A 17,613-nucleotide genomic window follows, 5' to 3' on the forward strand; every position below is an offset into this window, starting at 1 on the left:
TGGTATTTCCCCCTTATTCCCTCATGAAAGATAAGACGCGACACAGTCTTCTATAAAAGTATAAAAAGAGTTTACTCACACATCATTCTGTTCACAATAGGATCCCAGAAGGCAGACTTAGCTTAGAAAAGTACCGTATTTTTCGCTCCATAAGACGCACTTTTCCCCTCCTAAAAAGTAAGGGGAAATGTGTGTGCGTCTTATGGAGCGAATGAGCGAATGCAGGGGGGAGGCAGGCAGGAAAAGCCCCCAAGAGCCGCACACAAACTCCGTGCAGCTCTTGCGGGCTTTTCCCCAGGAGGGAGAAGGGACTGACTGGCCGCGGCACTCCCTTCTCCCTCCTCGTAGAAAAGCCCGCAAAAGCCGCGCGCTCTTTAAAGGGTGCGTGGCTTCTGCGGGCTTTTCTACGAGGTGGGGGAATTCCTTAAAAAGCGCGCGGCTCTTGCGGGAGGTGGGGAAAGTGACAGAGTGAGGCTCTCTCACTTCCCCCACCTCCCGCAAAAGCCCCAAGAGCCGCGTTCCCTTTAAAGAGCTGCGTGGAGTGTGTGTGTAGCTCTTGGGGGCTTTTCCCCGAGGAGGGAGAAGGGCAGCCTGTCAGTGATGCTCTTATTTAATCCAGAACCATGAGGACTAGAACTCTTGTTTTGTATCTCAGTGAAAAGAAGTAGCTCAGTAGCAGAGCTTCTGCTTTGCACGTAGGAGGTTCAGGGTTCACTCCCCATTGTCTCCAGGTAGGGTTGGAAATTCCCTTCCTCTGAAACTGTGGACTGGGAAACGACTCCTTGCAGGAAACCCTGGAGAGCTGCTGCCAGTCAGTGTAGACAATACTGAGCTGGTCTGCTTCAATAAAGGAAGCTGCTAATGTTCGATCAGAAGTCAGTTCTTGGCTTGGGTGAAATTAAAAATAAAGGCTCAAACCAGGCACAAAAGAGGCGGAGAATGTCCTGTGTGAGAGTCTGGAGGCGGTTGGAGGGTGGATGGCAGGTAATAGATTGAGGTTGAATCCTGACAATACAAGACAAGACAGAAGTATTGCTTTTGGGGGGACAGCGGGCGGGCAGGTGTGGAGGATTCCCTGGTCCTGAATGGGGTAACTGTGCCCCTGAAGGACCAGGTGCGCAGCCTGGGAGTCATTCTGGACTCACAGCTGTCCATGGAGGCACAGGTCAATTCTGTGTCCAGGGCAACTGTCTACCAGCTCCATCTGGTACGCAGGCTGAGACCTTCCCTGCCCACAGACTGTCTCGCCAGAGTGGTGCATGATCTGGTTATCTCCTGCTTGGACTACTGCAACATGCTCTATGTGGGGCTACCTTTGAAGGCGACCCGGAAACTGCAACTAATCCAGAATGCAGCAGTTAGAATGGTGACTGGGAGTGGCCGCCGAGACCACATAACACTGGTCTTGAAAAACCTGTACTGGCTCCTGGTATGTTTCCGAGCACATTTCAAAGTGCTGATCCTGACCTTTAAAGCCCTAAATGGCCTCAGTCCAGTATATCTGAAGGAGCGTCTCCACCCCCATCATTCAGCTCGGACACTGAGGTTCTGGCCGTTCCTTCCCTGCGAGAAGTGAGGTTACAGGGAACTAGGCAGAGGGCCTTCTCGGTCGTGGCGCCTGCCCTGTGGAACATCCTCCCATCAGATGTCAAGGAAATAAACAACTACAGTGGTACCTTTGGTTACGTACTTAATTCGTTCCGGAGGTCTGTTCTTAACCTGAAACTGTTCTTAACCTGAAGCACCACTTTAGCTAATGGGGGCCTCCCACTGCCGCCAGAGCACGATTTCTGTTCTCATCCTGAAGCAAAGTTCCTAACCCAAGGTACTATTTCTGGGTTAGTGGAGTCTGTAACCTGAAGCGTCTGTAACCCAAGGTACCACTGTATCTGACTTTTAGAAGACATCTGAAGGCAGCCCTGTTTAGGGTAGTTTTTAATGTTTGATGTCTTATTGTGTTTTTAATATTCTGTTGGGAGCCGCCCAGAGAGGCTGGGGAGACCCAGCCAGATGGGTGGGGTATAAATAAAACATCATCATCATCATCATCATCATCACTACTATTACTTTGGAATAGGTTTCATTTCCAGGAATATTTCCAGTTTGGAAGCTAGAAGTCCTAGGAATTGCTGCCAGTAGTGCCTGGGCACTCATTGGTGCCTCCCTTTGTGAGTCTCTGGGTGGCCAGGACTCCATCCCTCCTGATGCACACATTGGATTGTGGAATGACTCCTTTCCCTACTTTGGAATTCTCTGCACACCTCAGCTGGAACAGCAAGGCAAGGAAAGTCACTGGCTTCTCTATGAGGAGGATAAAGCATTCCCTGTTGAATTTCTGCCTGCCACACAGCTAGTATAAGTCACCGCAGCCATGTGTGGTGGGCAGAGAAAGATGGTGGCATTCTCAGGGGGTGGGGAGTCTGCTTTCTTTCTAAACGAATTCTTGGAGGTATCACCAAGATACCTCAACGTGGCTTAAATTACTAACTTGCCGAGCCCAGGCGGAAGCAGGGAATTAAATGTCCCGTAATTAAACACTGACAGCTGCGTCAGAAAGTATGTCGTTCGACAGCCACGTGCCATGTAAATGACTGTCACATCCTTGAGCGCCCACGTGTCAGAGAGGCATCTTGGCTACAGGGAAGCAATTTGCTCTCCTTTGATGCCTGCAGGGATCTGGGTCATCACATCAGCCGTCTCCCAAGTGAAAACTCGTGCACACTGCCCTGACAGAAAAATTAAAAAAGTGCAACTCATAATATCTCCCTAAGGAAAGTAGAATTCTGCAACTTATAGAAAAAATGTGGTGTTTTAATTGCACTCATAATGATGCTGATGTTTCTCTTGGCTTCTGTTCCCCAGCTCAAAGGAAACGGTGTAATAAATAATAATTATTATTATTATTATTATTATTATTATTATTATTATTATTATTATCCTACCCGCTCTGGGCATCTGCAAACAGATTATTATTATTAATAATAATAATAGCGATTAAACAGCAAACATTAAAAACTTCCCGATACAAGGTTGCCTTCAGATGTCTTCTAAAAGTCAGATAGTTGTTTATTTCCTTGACATCTGATGGGAGGACGTTCCGCAGAGCGGGCGCCACCACTGAGAAGGCCCTCTGCCTCGTTCACTGTAACCTCACTTCTCGCAGGGAGGGAAGCGCCAGAAGGCCCTCGGAGCTGGACCTCAGTGTTTGGGCTGAACGATGGGGGCAGGGGGACAGATTGGTGTAACGGCTTGATCTTTTTAGTTTTGTTTAATTACGCATTGTTTGCTGCTTCCTATTTGCCAAGCACAGCCTGAGGATCGACTCCTGCCCAGAAACCAATGTCCCCACTGTGGAAGGACGTGTGGATCCAGAATTGGCCTCAACAGTCACTTAGGGACTCATTGTTAAAACCGTGTTTATGGAAGACAATCTTACTCGGCTAGGAGTGATTGATAAAGAAGAAGAAAAATAGGGAGGACTTGTCTGCTTGCCACCTCGAGCTCCTCGGAAGAAAAGAAGGATACAAACAGGAAAGATGAGTAGATTCCAAGAAGCATCACAACCAGATGGCAGGAGATGGATGGCGAGAGAGGCCTGCGTTGGAAGGGGGGTGAGGATACTGGTGAGCTTTCACAGCCGGATGTCAGATGCTCATCGAGACCCAACAAAGGCATTCCAGCGCCACAACTGTCCTACCTCGCAAGGTCGGCGCAACCCCTAGAACCAGGACAATCTGCCTTATCCATCACCTTGGGCTGCTTCTTGGAATCTGCTTCTCTGCTTCTCCTTCAGCATCTGTGCTGAAGAAGGATATCAACTCAGGGAAGGGAATGAGGGCTTGTGTTTCTTCCTCTGACTCAGGGGTCAGCAAACTTTTTCAGCAGGGGGCCGGTCCACTGTCCCTTAGACCTTGTGGGGGGCCGGACTATATTTTGGGGGGGGGGATGAATGAATTCCTATGCCCCACAGATAATCCAGAGATGCATTTTAAATAAAAGGACACATTCTACTCATATAAAAACACACTGATTCCCGGACCGTCCGTGGGCCGGATTTAGAAGGCGATTGGGCCGGATCCGGCCCCTCGGGCCTTAGTTTGCCTACCCCTGCTCTGACTCATCTGTGCAGAGAAAGAAACAGAAGCCCTTGTCAAACTGGTATTCGGTGGAAGGACAGCAGAGCCAATGTGGCTCTATCCTCCTTCGTGGATTTGCCCAGTTCCTCTTTTAAAGCCAAACAGACAAAACTGATGAACGGTGTCAAGATGGCAAAACTCACAGGAAGAATTAGAAACCAGGAAGAGGATTAGCGGCATTCAGTGGCGTAGCGTGGGTTGTCAGCACCCGGGGCAAGGCAAGTAATTTGCGCCCCCTAACCCGTGGATTTGCGCCCCCTAACCCTAACCCCCAGATGTTGCGCCCGGTGTGGCCGCCCCCCCTGCACCCCCCACGCTACGCCACTGGCGGCATTAATATAAATTCAACAGTGCAAATAAGTCTGGACGGATGTAATAATGGAACACCGAATGGTTTCCTTTTTGTAAAATACACAGGGATTTATGATATGCAAAATGAACCATGGAAAGAGAAGTCGTTGATATTTTAAGGATGTTGAAATGAGTGTTTTAAATTGTAAAACAGAAAATTTAATTACACACCCACACCCAGGAAGAGGAGGTCTTTAATAAAGAATGGGGAAAGTTTATGATTTATTTGGAAAAAAACTATTGTAAACATACATTGGTAGGATTGACAGAAAACTTGTAGTAAAAACTTGAACTAAGGATTTATAAAAATAGAGTTACGATAGAGATGCAGAGGGCAGGGGGCCGATTACTACCTTGTGTGGGAATGAAATGCCAGAAATGAGGGAGATTTTCAGGGGGTGCAGTGATGGGCAGCAGTGCACATGGCTTGCCTGGCAGGAGCGAGCCCCTTTTAGCCCTATAGACATCTGCCCCCTAAGTGGTTGTCCTTCGGCTGAGAAGGGTTTGCCACCTCCGTGGGACGTGAAGTCACGGTGGGCCACGCCTGCTCCTGAATTCTGCAGCACCGATGGATCACTGCGCTAAAGCATCTTCCACGTTGCTGCCATGGCAACCTGATCTGCTGTCATGTGCTGAATGGGGCTTTGCAGAAGAGCAGCTGAAAGCCAGTTGCAGGCAGAGGAAGTCCCGGCGCTGATTTACACAGAGTCAGCCCCATTGGGCCATCTAACTCAGTGTTGTCTGCACCGACTGGCAGCAGCTCTCCAGGGTTTCAGCCAGGGAATACCGTATTTTTTGCTCTATAAGACTCACTTTTTCCCTCCTAAAAAGTAAGTGGAAATGTGTGTGCGTCTTATGGAGCGAATGCAAGCTGCGCAGCTATCCCAGAAGCCAGAACAGCAAGATGGATCACTGCGCAGCGAAAGCAGCAATCCCTCTTGTTGTTCTGGCTTCTGAGATTCAGAATATTTTTTTTCTTGTTTTCCTCCTCCAAAAACTAGGTGCGTCTTATGGTCTGGTGCGTCTTATAGAGCGAAAAATATGGTATATCTCAGCCCGACCTGGGAAATGCCATTGGGAACTGGACCTGAGACCTTCTGCATAACCACCGAGTTCTGAGCATTCCCTAAAAACAAAGCAAGATTCTAGTCCTCATGGTCTCAAACGAAAAGTTTAATCAGGAGCGCAGGAAGTTGCTTTGTACGGATTCAATCAATAGCGACAGTCTGGAAGAACGCTTGGCTGTGTCTACACGCACTGACTGGCAGCAGCTTTCCAATGTGGGGAGCTTTTAGATTCTTTTTCACAAAGGGCGGCAAATATGTTCCAGCAGCCTTAAGGGTTTTCAATGCAAAACCCGTTTCCCAACTCCTATACGCTGCAAATGTCTGGCATAATGGGGACCCGCCTAAGGTAGATGGCTTTCAGGCAAAATTTCTACGATATCTGCTGCAGGTACCCAACTGTGTCCCAAACTCCATACTTCTGTTAGAAGCTGGTGAATGCCCAATTTCAACTAAAGCATGGTGGTCTGCCCTAAAACATTGGCTCAGGATTTCAGTGTTTGATCTAGGGAAGGGTTTGTACCAACACCTGACCAATGAGGAATTTGTCAGCAAATGGCAGAAAACCATGGCTAAAAAAAGCCACCTCTATTGGTCTGTCACCCCCCCCCAACTGTATTACCTGGGTTATGAAGGCACCCAAAAGATGTTAAAGCAAAGATTATGGGATAATGCACACAGTGACTTGCGATCTCAATCACACGCAGTCTGTAGTCCGCTGGCAGTAGGAGTACAATATGGGCATGTCTTTAAGTTAACATCTTACATTAAAAACCTGACAGTACCTGTCAGGGAACTGCCATCGGAGAGACAGGTGGTGGACAGGCTACAGGAGAATAGGAGAGAATCTGCAGTAGAAGAGGGAACCAGCAGGGGGAGTGCAGGAGTCACAGCGGAGGGGAGGCTCTGGGATGCTTCCAGTGAGAGTAGTGGAGAGGTAACGGGACCCCCGTTGGGAACGCCCACCCTTCGCCGGAAACTGTCACGCAGAGAGTCTCGAAAGCGCATGTCTGTCAAAGAGCTTTTATGTTGGCGTAAATTCCGTAGACGCCCACTGTCAGATTCTACCAGCGACTGACGGAGTCATGCTTTGGGGGCTCCGTTAGTGCATCGGTTTGGATGACCAGCCAAACCCCAGAGGGATCAAGCTTTTACGCACAAGCAGCTCACTATCCCATCACAGCAATCTGACAGTGCTTTGAAAGCAGCTTGTGCAAGCAGAAGGCATCATGAGCGAACCATCCGGAACCGGAGGAGCAGGAGCGGGAGCTGGCGCAGATCCAAGCCTGGAACAAAGGTACAGGGCGTTGGAGGTCCAGCTGGCACTGCAAACGGCGAGGCTCGAGGAGAGGAGGGCTCAAGATGCAGATAAGGGGAAAACCACCCCACTTGCCAGACGGGTGCCTGGACTGGTGCAGAAATTTGGGGGGGATCCCCGGAACTATCAAGCCTTTAGGACAGAGATGCAATATGCTCTCAATCTACTGTTTGATGACTTCCCCGACGAGAACTCTAGAGTGGCGTACGTGATTGGCCATCTAGAGGGAGGGGCGAGGGACTGGGTTCGGCCCCTGATGGCAGCCAATAATGAAATCTTAAAGGACACAATGAAGTTTTTCCGCGCCATGGACTTGATGTTTTCCAGCGAGATCGAGCAGGGAGTGGTGCGCAGGCAGTTAATGGCGTGTAAACAGGGGAGCCGATCTGTACGTGAGTACTGGACTGAGTTCACCATGCTGATTCATAGACTTGGGTGGGACCTTGCTAGTGAACCTATTCAAATGCTGTTTGAAGAAGGTCTCTCTCCGGCAGTGAAAGATGAACTTTCCCGGGCGCCTAGGGCGGAGTCTATGGATCAGCTGACTAAATCAGCGCTGTCCATTGGCGCACGCCAGGAAGCTAGAGCTATGGAAAAGCGGGAAGGAAAGGGGGAACGTTGGAAGGACTTCCGCATTCCAGAGATTCCGGAGCAGCCTTTCCCGCCAGCAGAGCCGATGGAACTTGGAACAGCGCGCGCGCGCGCAGTTTCAAACACCAGTGAAGGGCGGAAGAAGGAGGGAAAGAGCGGCAAGAGATGCTATCTCTGCCAACAGCCAGGTCACTTTGCCAGAGTCTGTCCGCAAAGGAAGGAATGGCAAGGGATGGCGGGAACTGTTGGGGGGAAGGAGGAAGAAGAAATCACGGAGCCAGTAAAAGCCAACGCCTGGTTGCCAACATCAGGGCACAGCAGCCAGGCCAGGGAGTAATGAATGTGCCCACGCCGGAACCTCCAAGACCAGCGCTTGTGATAGAGGTGTTGCTGGAACTGGCAAACGGACACCCACTGAAGATAAAGGCGCTATTGGATTCAGGTAGCTCATGTAATTTCATGAGCAAAGAGTTTGCAGCTGCACACCAAATACAGACTATCCCATTGGGTAAGCCTTTGCAGGTTACCACGATTGATGGGAGGGAGCTGTTGGGAGGAGAAGTGAGCCAACAGACTGTACCAATGATAATGAGGGTGGCACGACACACCGAACTGATAGCGTTTAACGTAGCCACCTTGGGAGGAGCTCCTATTATCTTGGGTATGAGCTGGCTGGCGCTACACGATCCGCTAGTAGGCTGGCATCAGAGAGTGGTTTCCTTTGGATCAGCACATTGCCTAGAACACTGCAAGGAGGGAGAGGCTCAGGCAGGCGCCAGGGGCACTCTAGCAGGGATGGAAGTGATGGACAAAGGGAGGGTGCCACCACAATACGCTGACTTGCTTGACGTATTCAGCGAAAAAGAAGCAGATAAACTGCCCCCGCACAGACCCTTTGATTGTCAAATTACCTTACTCCCAGGAGCACAATTGCCAGTGGGCAAGCTGTATGCAATGTCAGACAGTGAGATGCAGGAGTTAAGGGAGTTCATTGACAAGAATCTCAAGCGAGGTTTCATCAGAGAGTCACGAGCGGTGGGGGGCAGCCCAGTGTTCTTTGTGGACAAAAAAAACACAGGCAAGCCCAGGCTTGTATGTGATTTCAGGGCCCTAAATGCAGTGTCAGAACCAGTGACTTTCCCTATGCCCAGAATTGATGACATTCTAACACGGGTGAGAAAAGGGAAAATTTTTACCAAGCTGGACCTTAGGGGGGCATATAACTTGATACGTGTGAGAAAGGGGGATGAGTGGAAGACCACTATGTTCACCCCCTTGGGGGCCTTTGAGTACACCGTTATGCCTTTCGGATTACAAGGGGGCTCCGCCTGTTTTCAATCATTCATGAATCACGTCCTGGGGCCACTGCTCTACAAGAACTGCGTAGCGTTCTTAGATGACGTTCTGGTGTACTCAGACAATGAGGAGCAGCATGTGCGAGATGTAAGAGAGGTACTGAGCAAGCTGCGAGAAAACCGGCTGTGGGTGAAACTGGAGAAGTGTCAGTTTCATACCAAGGAGGTGGAATTCCTGGGGTACCGGTTGTCTGACAAGGGATTGGCCATGGACCCCAGCAAGGTTCAAGCGGTACTGGAATGGAAAACACCAAAGACCAAGAAGGACGTGCAAAGGTTCCTGGGCTTCGGAAACTTCTATAGGAAGTTCATCAAAAACTTTGCCCATTTAACAGCGCCCATCACGGATTGTCTTAGTAGCAAAAAGAAATTTGTTTGGACGGGAGAAGCGCAACAAGCGTTCGAACGCTTAAAGCAGGCGTTTGCGTCGGAAGAGCAACTCTTGCACGTGGATCTACAACAACCAATGAGAGTGGAGACTGACGCGTCAGACCGAGCGGTGGGGGCCGTTCTTCTCCAGCCGGGAAAAGATACGTCTGAATGGAGACCGTGTGCATTCTTCTCGCGGAAGTTGAACAAATCAGAGAGGAACTACACAGTGTACGACCGAGAACTGCTCGCCATTCATGAAGCATTCCGGAAATGGCGGCACTTGCTGATTGGGGCGCAGCACAAGGTTCAAGTCCGAACTGACCACAAAAATCTGGAATACTGGAGAACAGCCCGAGTGCTGAACCAGAGACAAGTGAGATGGGCCCAGGAGTTCTCCAAATTCCACTTTGAGATTCGTTACGTGCCCGGCTCCGAGAACGTGAGGGCGGACGCTCTTTCCAGGAAACCTGAGTACTTAGAGGGGGAGGGAGCGCCTGAGGCAAGGCATGTAATCCCTGAAGACCGCTGGGTGTGTGGGGCGGCATTGGTGGGGCAGAGGGAACTGATAGAGGGTACGGAGAACGATGAATACGCCCAAGAGAAACTCAGAGAGCTCCGGAGGACAGAGGAGAGCACAGGGGGGTTCGAAGAAAAGAACGGGGCGTTGTATTACAAAGGGGCACTGTACATACCCGACGGGGAACTGAGGGGCAGAGTACTCAAGCAGTTGCATGACAGCCCCACAGCGGGACATTTTGGACAGCACAAAACCATGTGGTTGGTTACCAGGGAGTTTTGGTGGCCCAAGGTGAGGGAGGACGTACGGGAATATGTCAGGGGTTGCGACAGGTGCCAGCGAGCGAAAGGAGAGAGGGTGGCGCCAGCGGGGCTATTACAACCCTTACCCACGCCCGAAAGGCCATGGGAGGCAGTATCCATAGATTTTATGACGGACCTGCCAAAATCCAAAGGCAAAACAGCTGTCATGGTGGTGGTAGATCAATTAACCAAGATGTGTCATTTTATAGCTTGTTCACATGCAGTCACAGCGGAGGAAACCGCCAAGTTGTTTGTAGAACATATTTTCAAGTTGCATGGCGCCCCCTTGAGGGTGGTCAGCGACAGAGGGAAACAATTTACTTCCAGGTTCTGGAGGAAACTTATGAGCTTACTGCACGTAGAACTCAATTTCTCAACTGCCCGGCACCCAGAAACCAATGGGCAAGCGGAAAGGGCAAATGGGATTTTACAACAATACCTGAGGTGTTATGTAAAAGACAGAGAAAATGATTGGGTGGATAAGTTACCTCTAGCAGAATTTGCCTACAACAACGCGGAGAACGTGTCCACAGGGATGAGTCCCTTCCTGGCAAATTATGGGTGTCACCCCCGGGCATTCCCAGGAGAGGGAGGGGAGAGGTGGAGCGTGCCGGCGGCGGAATATTTTTTTGAAGAGATGGAGGCGATCCACCGTCAGCTTCAACTTAACTTAGAGAAAGCCAAGGAAGAATATAAGAAGCAAGCAGACAGAAATAGGAGGGAAGGTGAAACTATAAGGGTGGGGGACCGGGTGTGGTTGTCCACCCAAGGGCTACCGTTCAAGGGCGGGAGTAAGAAATTGAGGCCCAAAAGATTGGGACCCTTTGAGGTCATACAGCAGGTCAACCCAGTGGCATTCAAACTCAGGCTGCCCAGTCACATGAAATTACACCCAGTATTTCACAGGTCATTACTGTCGCCGTACCGAGAGGGACGCGAGTGGGGGGAGCGTGAGAGAGAGGCCACCCAAACGCCCGTGATAGAAGAGAGAGAGCGCGACATGAACGTGGCAGGAATCATTGATTCCAGGTGGAAGGGAAATCAGGTGGAATATCTGGTAGAATGGGAGGGGGAAGCAGAGTCGGAAAACACTTGGGTACCAGCAGAGGTAGTCAATGACGAGGTTTTAATAGAAACATTTCATCAGCGTTTCCCAAGAAAACCGCAACCCGTGGCTCGATTTAGAAGGGAACACTTTGGGACCACCGATGAGGAAGGAGAGTTTGAAGGGTTCCCAGAGTCAGGGGTGGGTGAAGAAGCCGACTCCGACGAAGAAGAGGAAGACGGGGAGAGAGACGGTACGCCGTGGCCGGAAGTGTTAGAATCCTCGGACGACGAGGAGAGTTCCTTCAGGGGCTTTCCGCCCTCACCGCCAGTGGGAGAGGAGGCGGGAGGGGGTGAAGGGGGCCCTGGGGGGGAGGTGGATGTCAGGGAACTGCCATCGGAGAGACAGGTGGTGGACAGGCTACAGGAGAATAGGAGAGAATCTGCAGTAGAAGAGGGAACCAGCAGGGGGAGTGCAGGAGTCACAGCGGAGGGGAGGCTCTGGGATGCTTCCAGTGAGAGTAGTGGAGAGGTAACGGGACCCCCGTTGGGAACGCCCACCCTTCGCCGGAAACTGTCACGCAGAGAGTCTCGAAAGCGCATGTCTGTCAAAGAGCTTTTATGTTGGCGTAAATTCCGTAGACGCCCACTGTCAGATTCTACCAGCGACTGACGGAGTCATGCTTTGGGGGCTCCGTTAGTGCATCGGTTTGGATGACCAGCCAAACCCCAGAGGGATCAAGCTTTTACGCACAAGCAGCTCACTATCCCATCACAGTACCAAACTATTGAAGGCTTTTCACCAAAGCCAGACTAAACATCTTTCCTTCTGCAGTGTTGGATGGCAGGTTGAGAGGAGTTCCCTACCAGGACAGACTTTGCTCGTGTGCTCAAGACATCGATTCCATAAAATATATTTTGTTGCACTGTGCAAAATATGAGCAAGCCAGGGCTGAACTGATACTACCCTTGCTGGTGCCTTTCCCGGGAAAATCAGAGGCTCACTATGTCAGGTTCCTATTGGAAGACCGGACAAATGCTAGAACATTAGCAGTGGCAAAGTTTTTATCGGTGGTTGCAAGAACCAATGATCCCTATATTCTGAACAAAATGCTTGTTTGACCTGGAGGTAGGCTGTATGAATTGTGTAATGCTTTGTAACGATTTGTTGGGTCTCTGGACCGTAATAAAGATTGTTGTTGTTGTTTATCCCCCTAAGATGAGATCTTTCATCAATGCAAGGAATCGAATCCAGAACCTTTCAGAGAATCATCGAGTTGGAAGGGACCCTGAGGATCCAGGCTTCCTCAACCTCGGCCCTCCAACTCCCATGATCCCTAGCTACAACTCCCATGATCCCTAGCTAGCAGGGCCAGTGGTCAGGGGTGATGGGAACTGTAGTTTCAAAACATCTGTCTCAATCAGAAAATCCGTGCTCTAAAACCAACTGATTTAAATTCTCACATGTCCTTCTATAACTTGAACACCAGATAATTTTTTAAAGGAACTGTGGTTTTTAAAAGAAACCCGTGGATAACGGAAGGATTCCCATTTTCTTCCTGAGCCCCACCACCATTTTCAGCCCCACCACCAACTCCATTTTGTACCGACTCAACAAAACACGTCTCCTTTAAACCTCCAGTGGGACGGGGACATTGCGGGTTTGTTAATGTATGCAGATGTTTTAGCTGATTAAATCAATCCATTCAAGGGATCCATTAATCATCTGAGTCTGTGTGCAGTTCCCAAATGCACTTCCAAAGCGCTTGGAAAAGAGAGGCTTATTTCTGAATAAATATGCCCAGAATTGTAAATTTTTCTGACGGGTTGGACAGCAACCACACACAAACACGCTTATGCTGTGAAGCATGTTGGAAATAATACATTCTGCATTCAGTCCTCCTGGAAATATCCGTGCAATACGCCTTTTGCTCTCGATACAGAGGGCCAGAGATATCCATTCCCTGGACTGGTCCCAACCCAATCAACTTGTTACAATCCTGTACTATGGGAACGCCGGACCAAAGCAAACTGAACATGTACAGAGTGCCCAGTCTGCGCCAACATCAGCCACAAAAAACCCATTCTGAGATTACAAGCCCTCGCTTTCGCCCAGAGCCGGTCATTGCAAATACCCTGAAATGCAAGTGGTAAATGGGGAATGAATGAAACAGGGCAGAATGGAATCAGAGCATTTCAGGGTCGCAAAGGGGACCCTCGAGCTCATGTAGTCCAACCCACTGCTCGGTGCAGGATCTGCAATGCAGGATGAGTCCACTGCCTCCAAATACAGGCTGTTCCCCTGTTGAACAGCTCTCCTTACAAGTAGGAACTGCCTCCTGCTGTCTTGCTGAAATATGCTTCGCTGTAATTTTTGAGCGCCGGGTTCAAATCCCGACCTGTGGAGCGACAGAGAACAAGTCTGCTCCATCTGTGATAGCCCTCCAGCTATTTGGAGATGGCTGTCATTTCCCTCACCCTTAAACGTCTTTCCTCCAAGCTAAAAACACTCAGCTCTCTTTCAGCTGTGGCTTCGCACACAACCTGGTATTCAGGCCCCTGGTTCTCCTGGCTGCCCTTCCTCTAGGTTCCAGTTTGTCAACACCCTCCTTCAAATGTGGCATCCATAACTGGAGGCGGTACTATTTGGAAAAAGAAGGAGCGAGAGTGCCACTGAGCATGTCCAGAGTGCATTTCCCACACCACCGGTGGATAACTATGGAACATCTCCCGCACGAGTGATCAGGAGAAAAGTTTTTCAGATCATAAAGACAGACTAAGTCCTTCTGTTTCCTAGGAATCCAACACTATATCTACCATGGAAAATGGTTGCGGGTCTACAAAGGTCTTCATTCTCTTGGGACCAAAGAAAACAAAAAGAGCCTTGTCGGAACAGGGGAAAGCTGAGGAACTCTGCCCACTGTCCTGTTACCAACAGGGGACAGCCAGGTGTTTTTTGATGCTCCCAAGCAGGAGGCAACAGCAGCTCCCTTGATACCTGTCCCCAGCATCTGGTACGGCAAGGTGCACTGCACCTGACTGTGGAGGTTCTGTTCAGCTGTGGTGGCTAACAGCAGCTGACAACCCTCACACGCCAGCCAGTATTTATTTATTTTTAAATAGACCGTGTCTAAAGAGGTCTGTCAACCAACTGCTAAGTAGAAACCCCATGATCAGGAGCACTCTACCTGGAACGAGATGCGGATGAAATTTTTGCACAACAAAGCGCAGGCGTTCTGATTGCCCTCTGTCAGCAGGGAGGGAGAGACGCAAGCTGAACGACATGCGTGCGGCAGATGCCCACCGGGAACCCCCCCCCCAAAGGGCGGTGTTTTGCCGGCAAATGTCCCGTTCGTATCTGGCAGGGAGCGATCGCCCGTTCACAGCTATCCCTGGGTGCAATGGACATGCCCGCCCTGGAGACTCTGAAGCAGCCGTTTCCGAGAAGGAATAGTTTTGGAACGACAGGCATAAACCACATGGGTAACGGCAGTCAACATTCTGGGCATCTGCCAAGGTCCTAGTGGGCATTGCTGATCTGTGCCCAGCTGCTGCCCTCGAAGCCCAAATACTCCCCTCTCTGTCTCCCTTGGTGGCTGAGGATCCTGGCCCCCACACCACCAGTTAGAAGCCCCCTCTCCCCCAGACAGCATCTTGACAACCCCCCTGCAAAAAATAAATAAATCTGGGGTTGCCCAGCCTTAAAACAGAGTTTTTATGCCCATCCCTAAAGGAGCAGAATGCTTGGCATCGAGCAAAATCAGTGCAAATTGGCAAAATCCAAACGCCAGTGTGTTTTTTTAAATGTACCTATTCCCCGCAGCTTTTCCAGGTCGTAGGATGAGCCCTGCTAGGCGGGTTCAAAGGTCAGGGGGTTCTGAGCAGCGATACACCAGCCCCCCGACTCCCCATCCTTCCTCGGCTGGGGATCTCACAACTATTAAATCTCACAACTCTTGTGCATGGGGGAAGGCTCTGGGTTCAATCCCTAGCCTCTCCCGTTTCAAAGGATCTGGCAACGAAGAGGACCCTTTGCCCTGCCCAAGGCAACCCCAGAGAGCAGCTGCCGCTCAGAGCGGGCAACACTGGGTGTAGGCAGGCCGGTTTTCTGACCTGGTGCAAGTCAGTTTGCGACGTTTCCCTGCATTTCCGTTTTCGAGCTGAGCAGCACAAGCCAGCAAACAATCTGTCAATAGCAGGGCATGAGTCTCTCAATCTCAGGGTTGTGGCTTGGAACCCCACGTTGGGCAAAAGGTTCCTGCATTGCACGGGGTCAGTCTGGATGACCCTCGGGATCCCTTCCAGCTCTATAATTCCATGATTCTCTGATCAGCAAGAGACATCAGGAAAGGTGATGGAGAAGGACCAGCCTGGTTTTATTGTGCGTGTGTATCAATGACGCAGAACTATTATTATTTTTTCAAAAAAGGAAGAGCAAAGATTCTTTCCTTACCCCACAATGTAGGCCATGATGGAGAGCTGGACCACTCGGTAGAGCACCCCCACTTTCTTGTTCTTGGCGATGACATATTTCTCCGTCTTATAATCAAACAGCGACAGGCACAGAGCTTTCCAGGCCACCTGCCCCATCCTCTCCCGGCTGGCTCAGCATCTGAAGGAGGAGAAGGATGGGCAGGGGTGCGGAGGAAGGGGGGGACAAATGAAAATAAAAATAAAAAAGACAGGTGGGGATGAATTAGCCACGCACGTGTTTCTCTTGGAAAGCTGAAACGCCAGCTCCGATTCAGCTCTGCTGCTGAGCCCTGCTGCGCTTGCTCTGATCTGAATTTTCGGTGGCAAGGGAGAGCTCAGCTGAGCATAGATCTCGCAACAGCAGCAGCCCTTGGTGGTTGGACAAGGTATGTGGAAGAACCACCTTCCTTCTGCCGCCTGTGATGGAATCTCAAGGCTGAGTCAGAAGGTCCTCGGCCTTTGCAAGCCTGCAGCAATAGCTCTGCGGGAGGAGAAAGCCGGCCGCCTTTGCCTTTTCACGACCCAGTTTTTGCAAAAACAGCCCCCTTGCGATGCTCTGCTTTTAGGCACATGGCAAAAGGTTCCTAGCAATGATCCAGGTTTGGGGTCCTTAATCTGGAGGGGGTATTAAGCATATTTGTGGCCTCTTTGTTTATGCATTTTTGCTCAGCTTTTTAAGACGGGTGAGATGAATTAGTTCTGCCCTTTGCAGATGCGCTTTTTTCCCAGTGTTTTATTGTATGCTGCAAACACATGATGGAAAGCACATTTTGAGTACATTTACCCCTTCTCCCAAATAATCCTGGGAATTGTAGTTTGTTAAGGGTGCTGGGAGTTGTAGCTCGTGTGTGTGTGTGTGTGTGTGTGTGTGTGTGTGTAAATTACAGATTCTTTATTGGAAGTGGGTGTGCTTTAAATGCATTTTAATTGTATACTGTGTAGGCAGGCTTGTTTAAGTTTTTATGCTTGGTTTTAATGTTTGTTTCAATTTGTAAGCCCCTCTCACTTTCATTCATGACAAAAATAAATAATAAAACAACAAAACAAAAATAAATAAAAATAAATATTTTTAATAATTATAATGCAGAAACTGAAACGCAGCTAACCTTTGAAATTCACCTTTCCTGAATGTTGTGAGTGATGCTGTTCTCTAACGAGTGTTTACGAAAAGGCGTTATTAGGGCAATGCATTCATAAAATAGAATACAAAGCAGTAAATAACATACAAGTTATTATAACAGTAGGGAAAGTTGCTTTACCAAAGATGTGTGTGTTTTTCAAAACTGCATACAAAAAAATGTGTTTATTGGGACAGATTTGCACTAAAATGGCTTCCAAATTTCACGAGGATTTAAAAAACAAAAATTCACATGTTGTTGCAAGAACGTGAAGAGTTGAATTCAAGATTCGAAAAATAAAAATCTGAAAGAACCAGAACTTCCAGATCCACCTGTTTCTGCCACATTCATAGCGGTACCACAGTTCTCGAATGTAATCCGTTCTGGAAGACCGTTCAAGTTCTGAAACATTCGAAAACCGAGGTGCAAAGGTCTGGCTGCAAATGCAATTGAGAAAACTGGAAAACATGCAGCGTGTCTCTTCCGGCTCTACTTAGCGATGCCATTGGGGATTGAACCCGAAATCTTCTGCATGCAGGGCTGCTGGTGCTCTCCAACTGAGCCAGGGTCCCTCACGAGTTAGATTTCTGAGCCAGTAAAGGTAAAGGTACCCCTGCCCGTACGGGCCAGTCGTGTCCGACTCTAGGGTTGTGCGCCCATCTCACTTAAGAGGCCAGGGTCAGCGCTGTCCTGAGACACTTCCGGGTCACGTGGCCAGCGTGACGAAGCTGCTCTGGCGAGCCAGCACCAGTGCAGCACACGGAAACGCCGTTTACCTTCCCGCTATAAAGTGGTACCTAATTATCTACTTGCACTTAAGAGTGCTTTCGAACTGCTAGGTGGGCAGGAGCTGGGACCGAACGACGGGAGCTCACCCCGCCGCGGGGATTCAAACCGCCGACCATGCGATCGGCAAGCCCTAGGCACTGAGGTTTTACCCACAGCGCCACCCGCGTCCCACAGAAGCGACCT

At 49.7% G+C, this 17,613-nt stretch overlaps 1 protein-coding gene across 1 annotated transcript in view; it reads right to left on the reverse strand.

Annotated features, from left to right (window-relative positions):
• The window catches only part of P2RX5 (purinergic receptor P2X 5), a 37,112-nt gene extending 20,758 nt beyond the window's left edge, over window positions 1-16,354 (reverse strand). The window contains exon 1 of the mRNA XM_081844237.1: window positions 15,504-16,354. Coding sequence (XP_081700363.1) covers window positions 15,504-15,640 — 137 coding nt within the window. The 5' untranslated portion in view covers window positions 15,641-16,354. The remainder of the gene's footprint in view (window positions 1-15,503) is intronic.
• Window positions 16,355-17,613: the final 1,259 nt, after the last annotated feature.

Source organism: Podarcis erhardii (genome assembly GCF_964252035.2).
Source record: "Podarcis erhardii genome assembly, chromosome: 16".
NCBI classification, from domain to species: domain Eukaryota; kingdom Metazoa; phylum Chordata; class Lepidosauria; order Squamata; family Lacertidae; genus Podarcis; species Podarcis erhardii.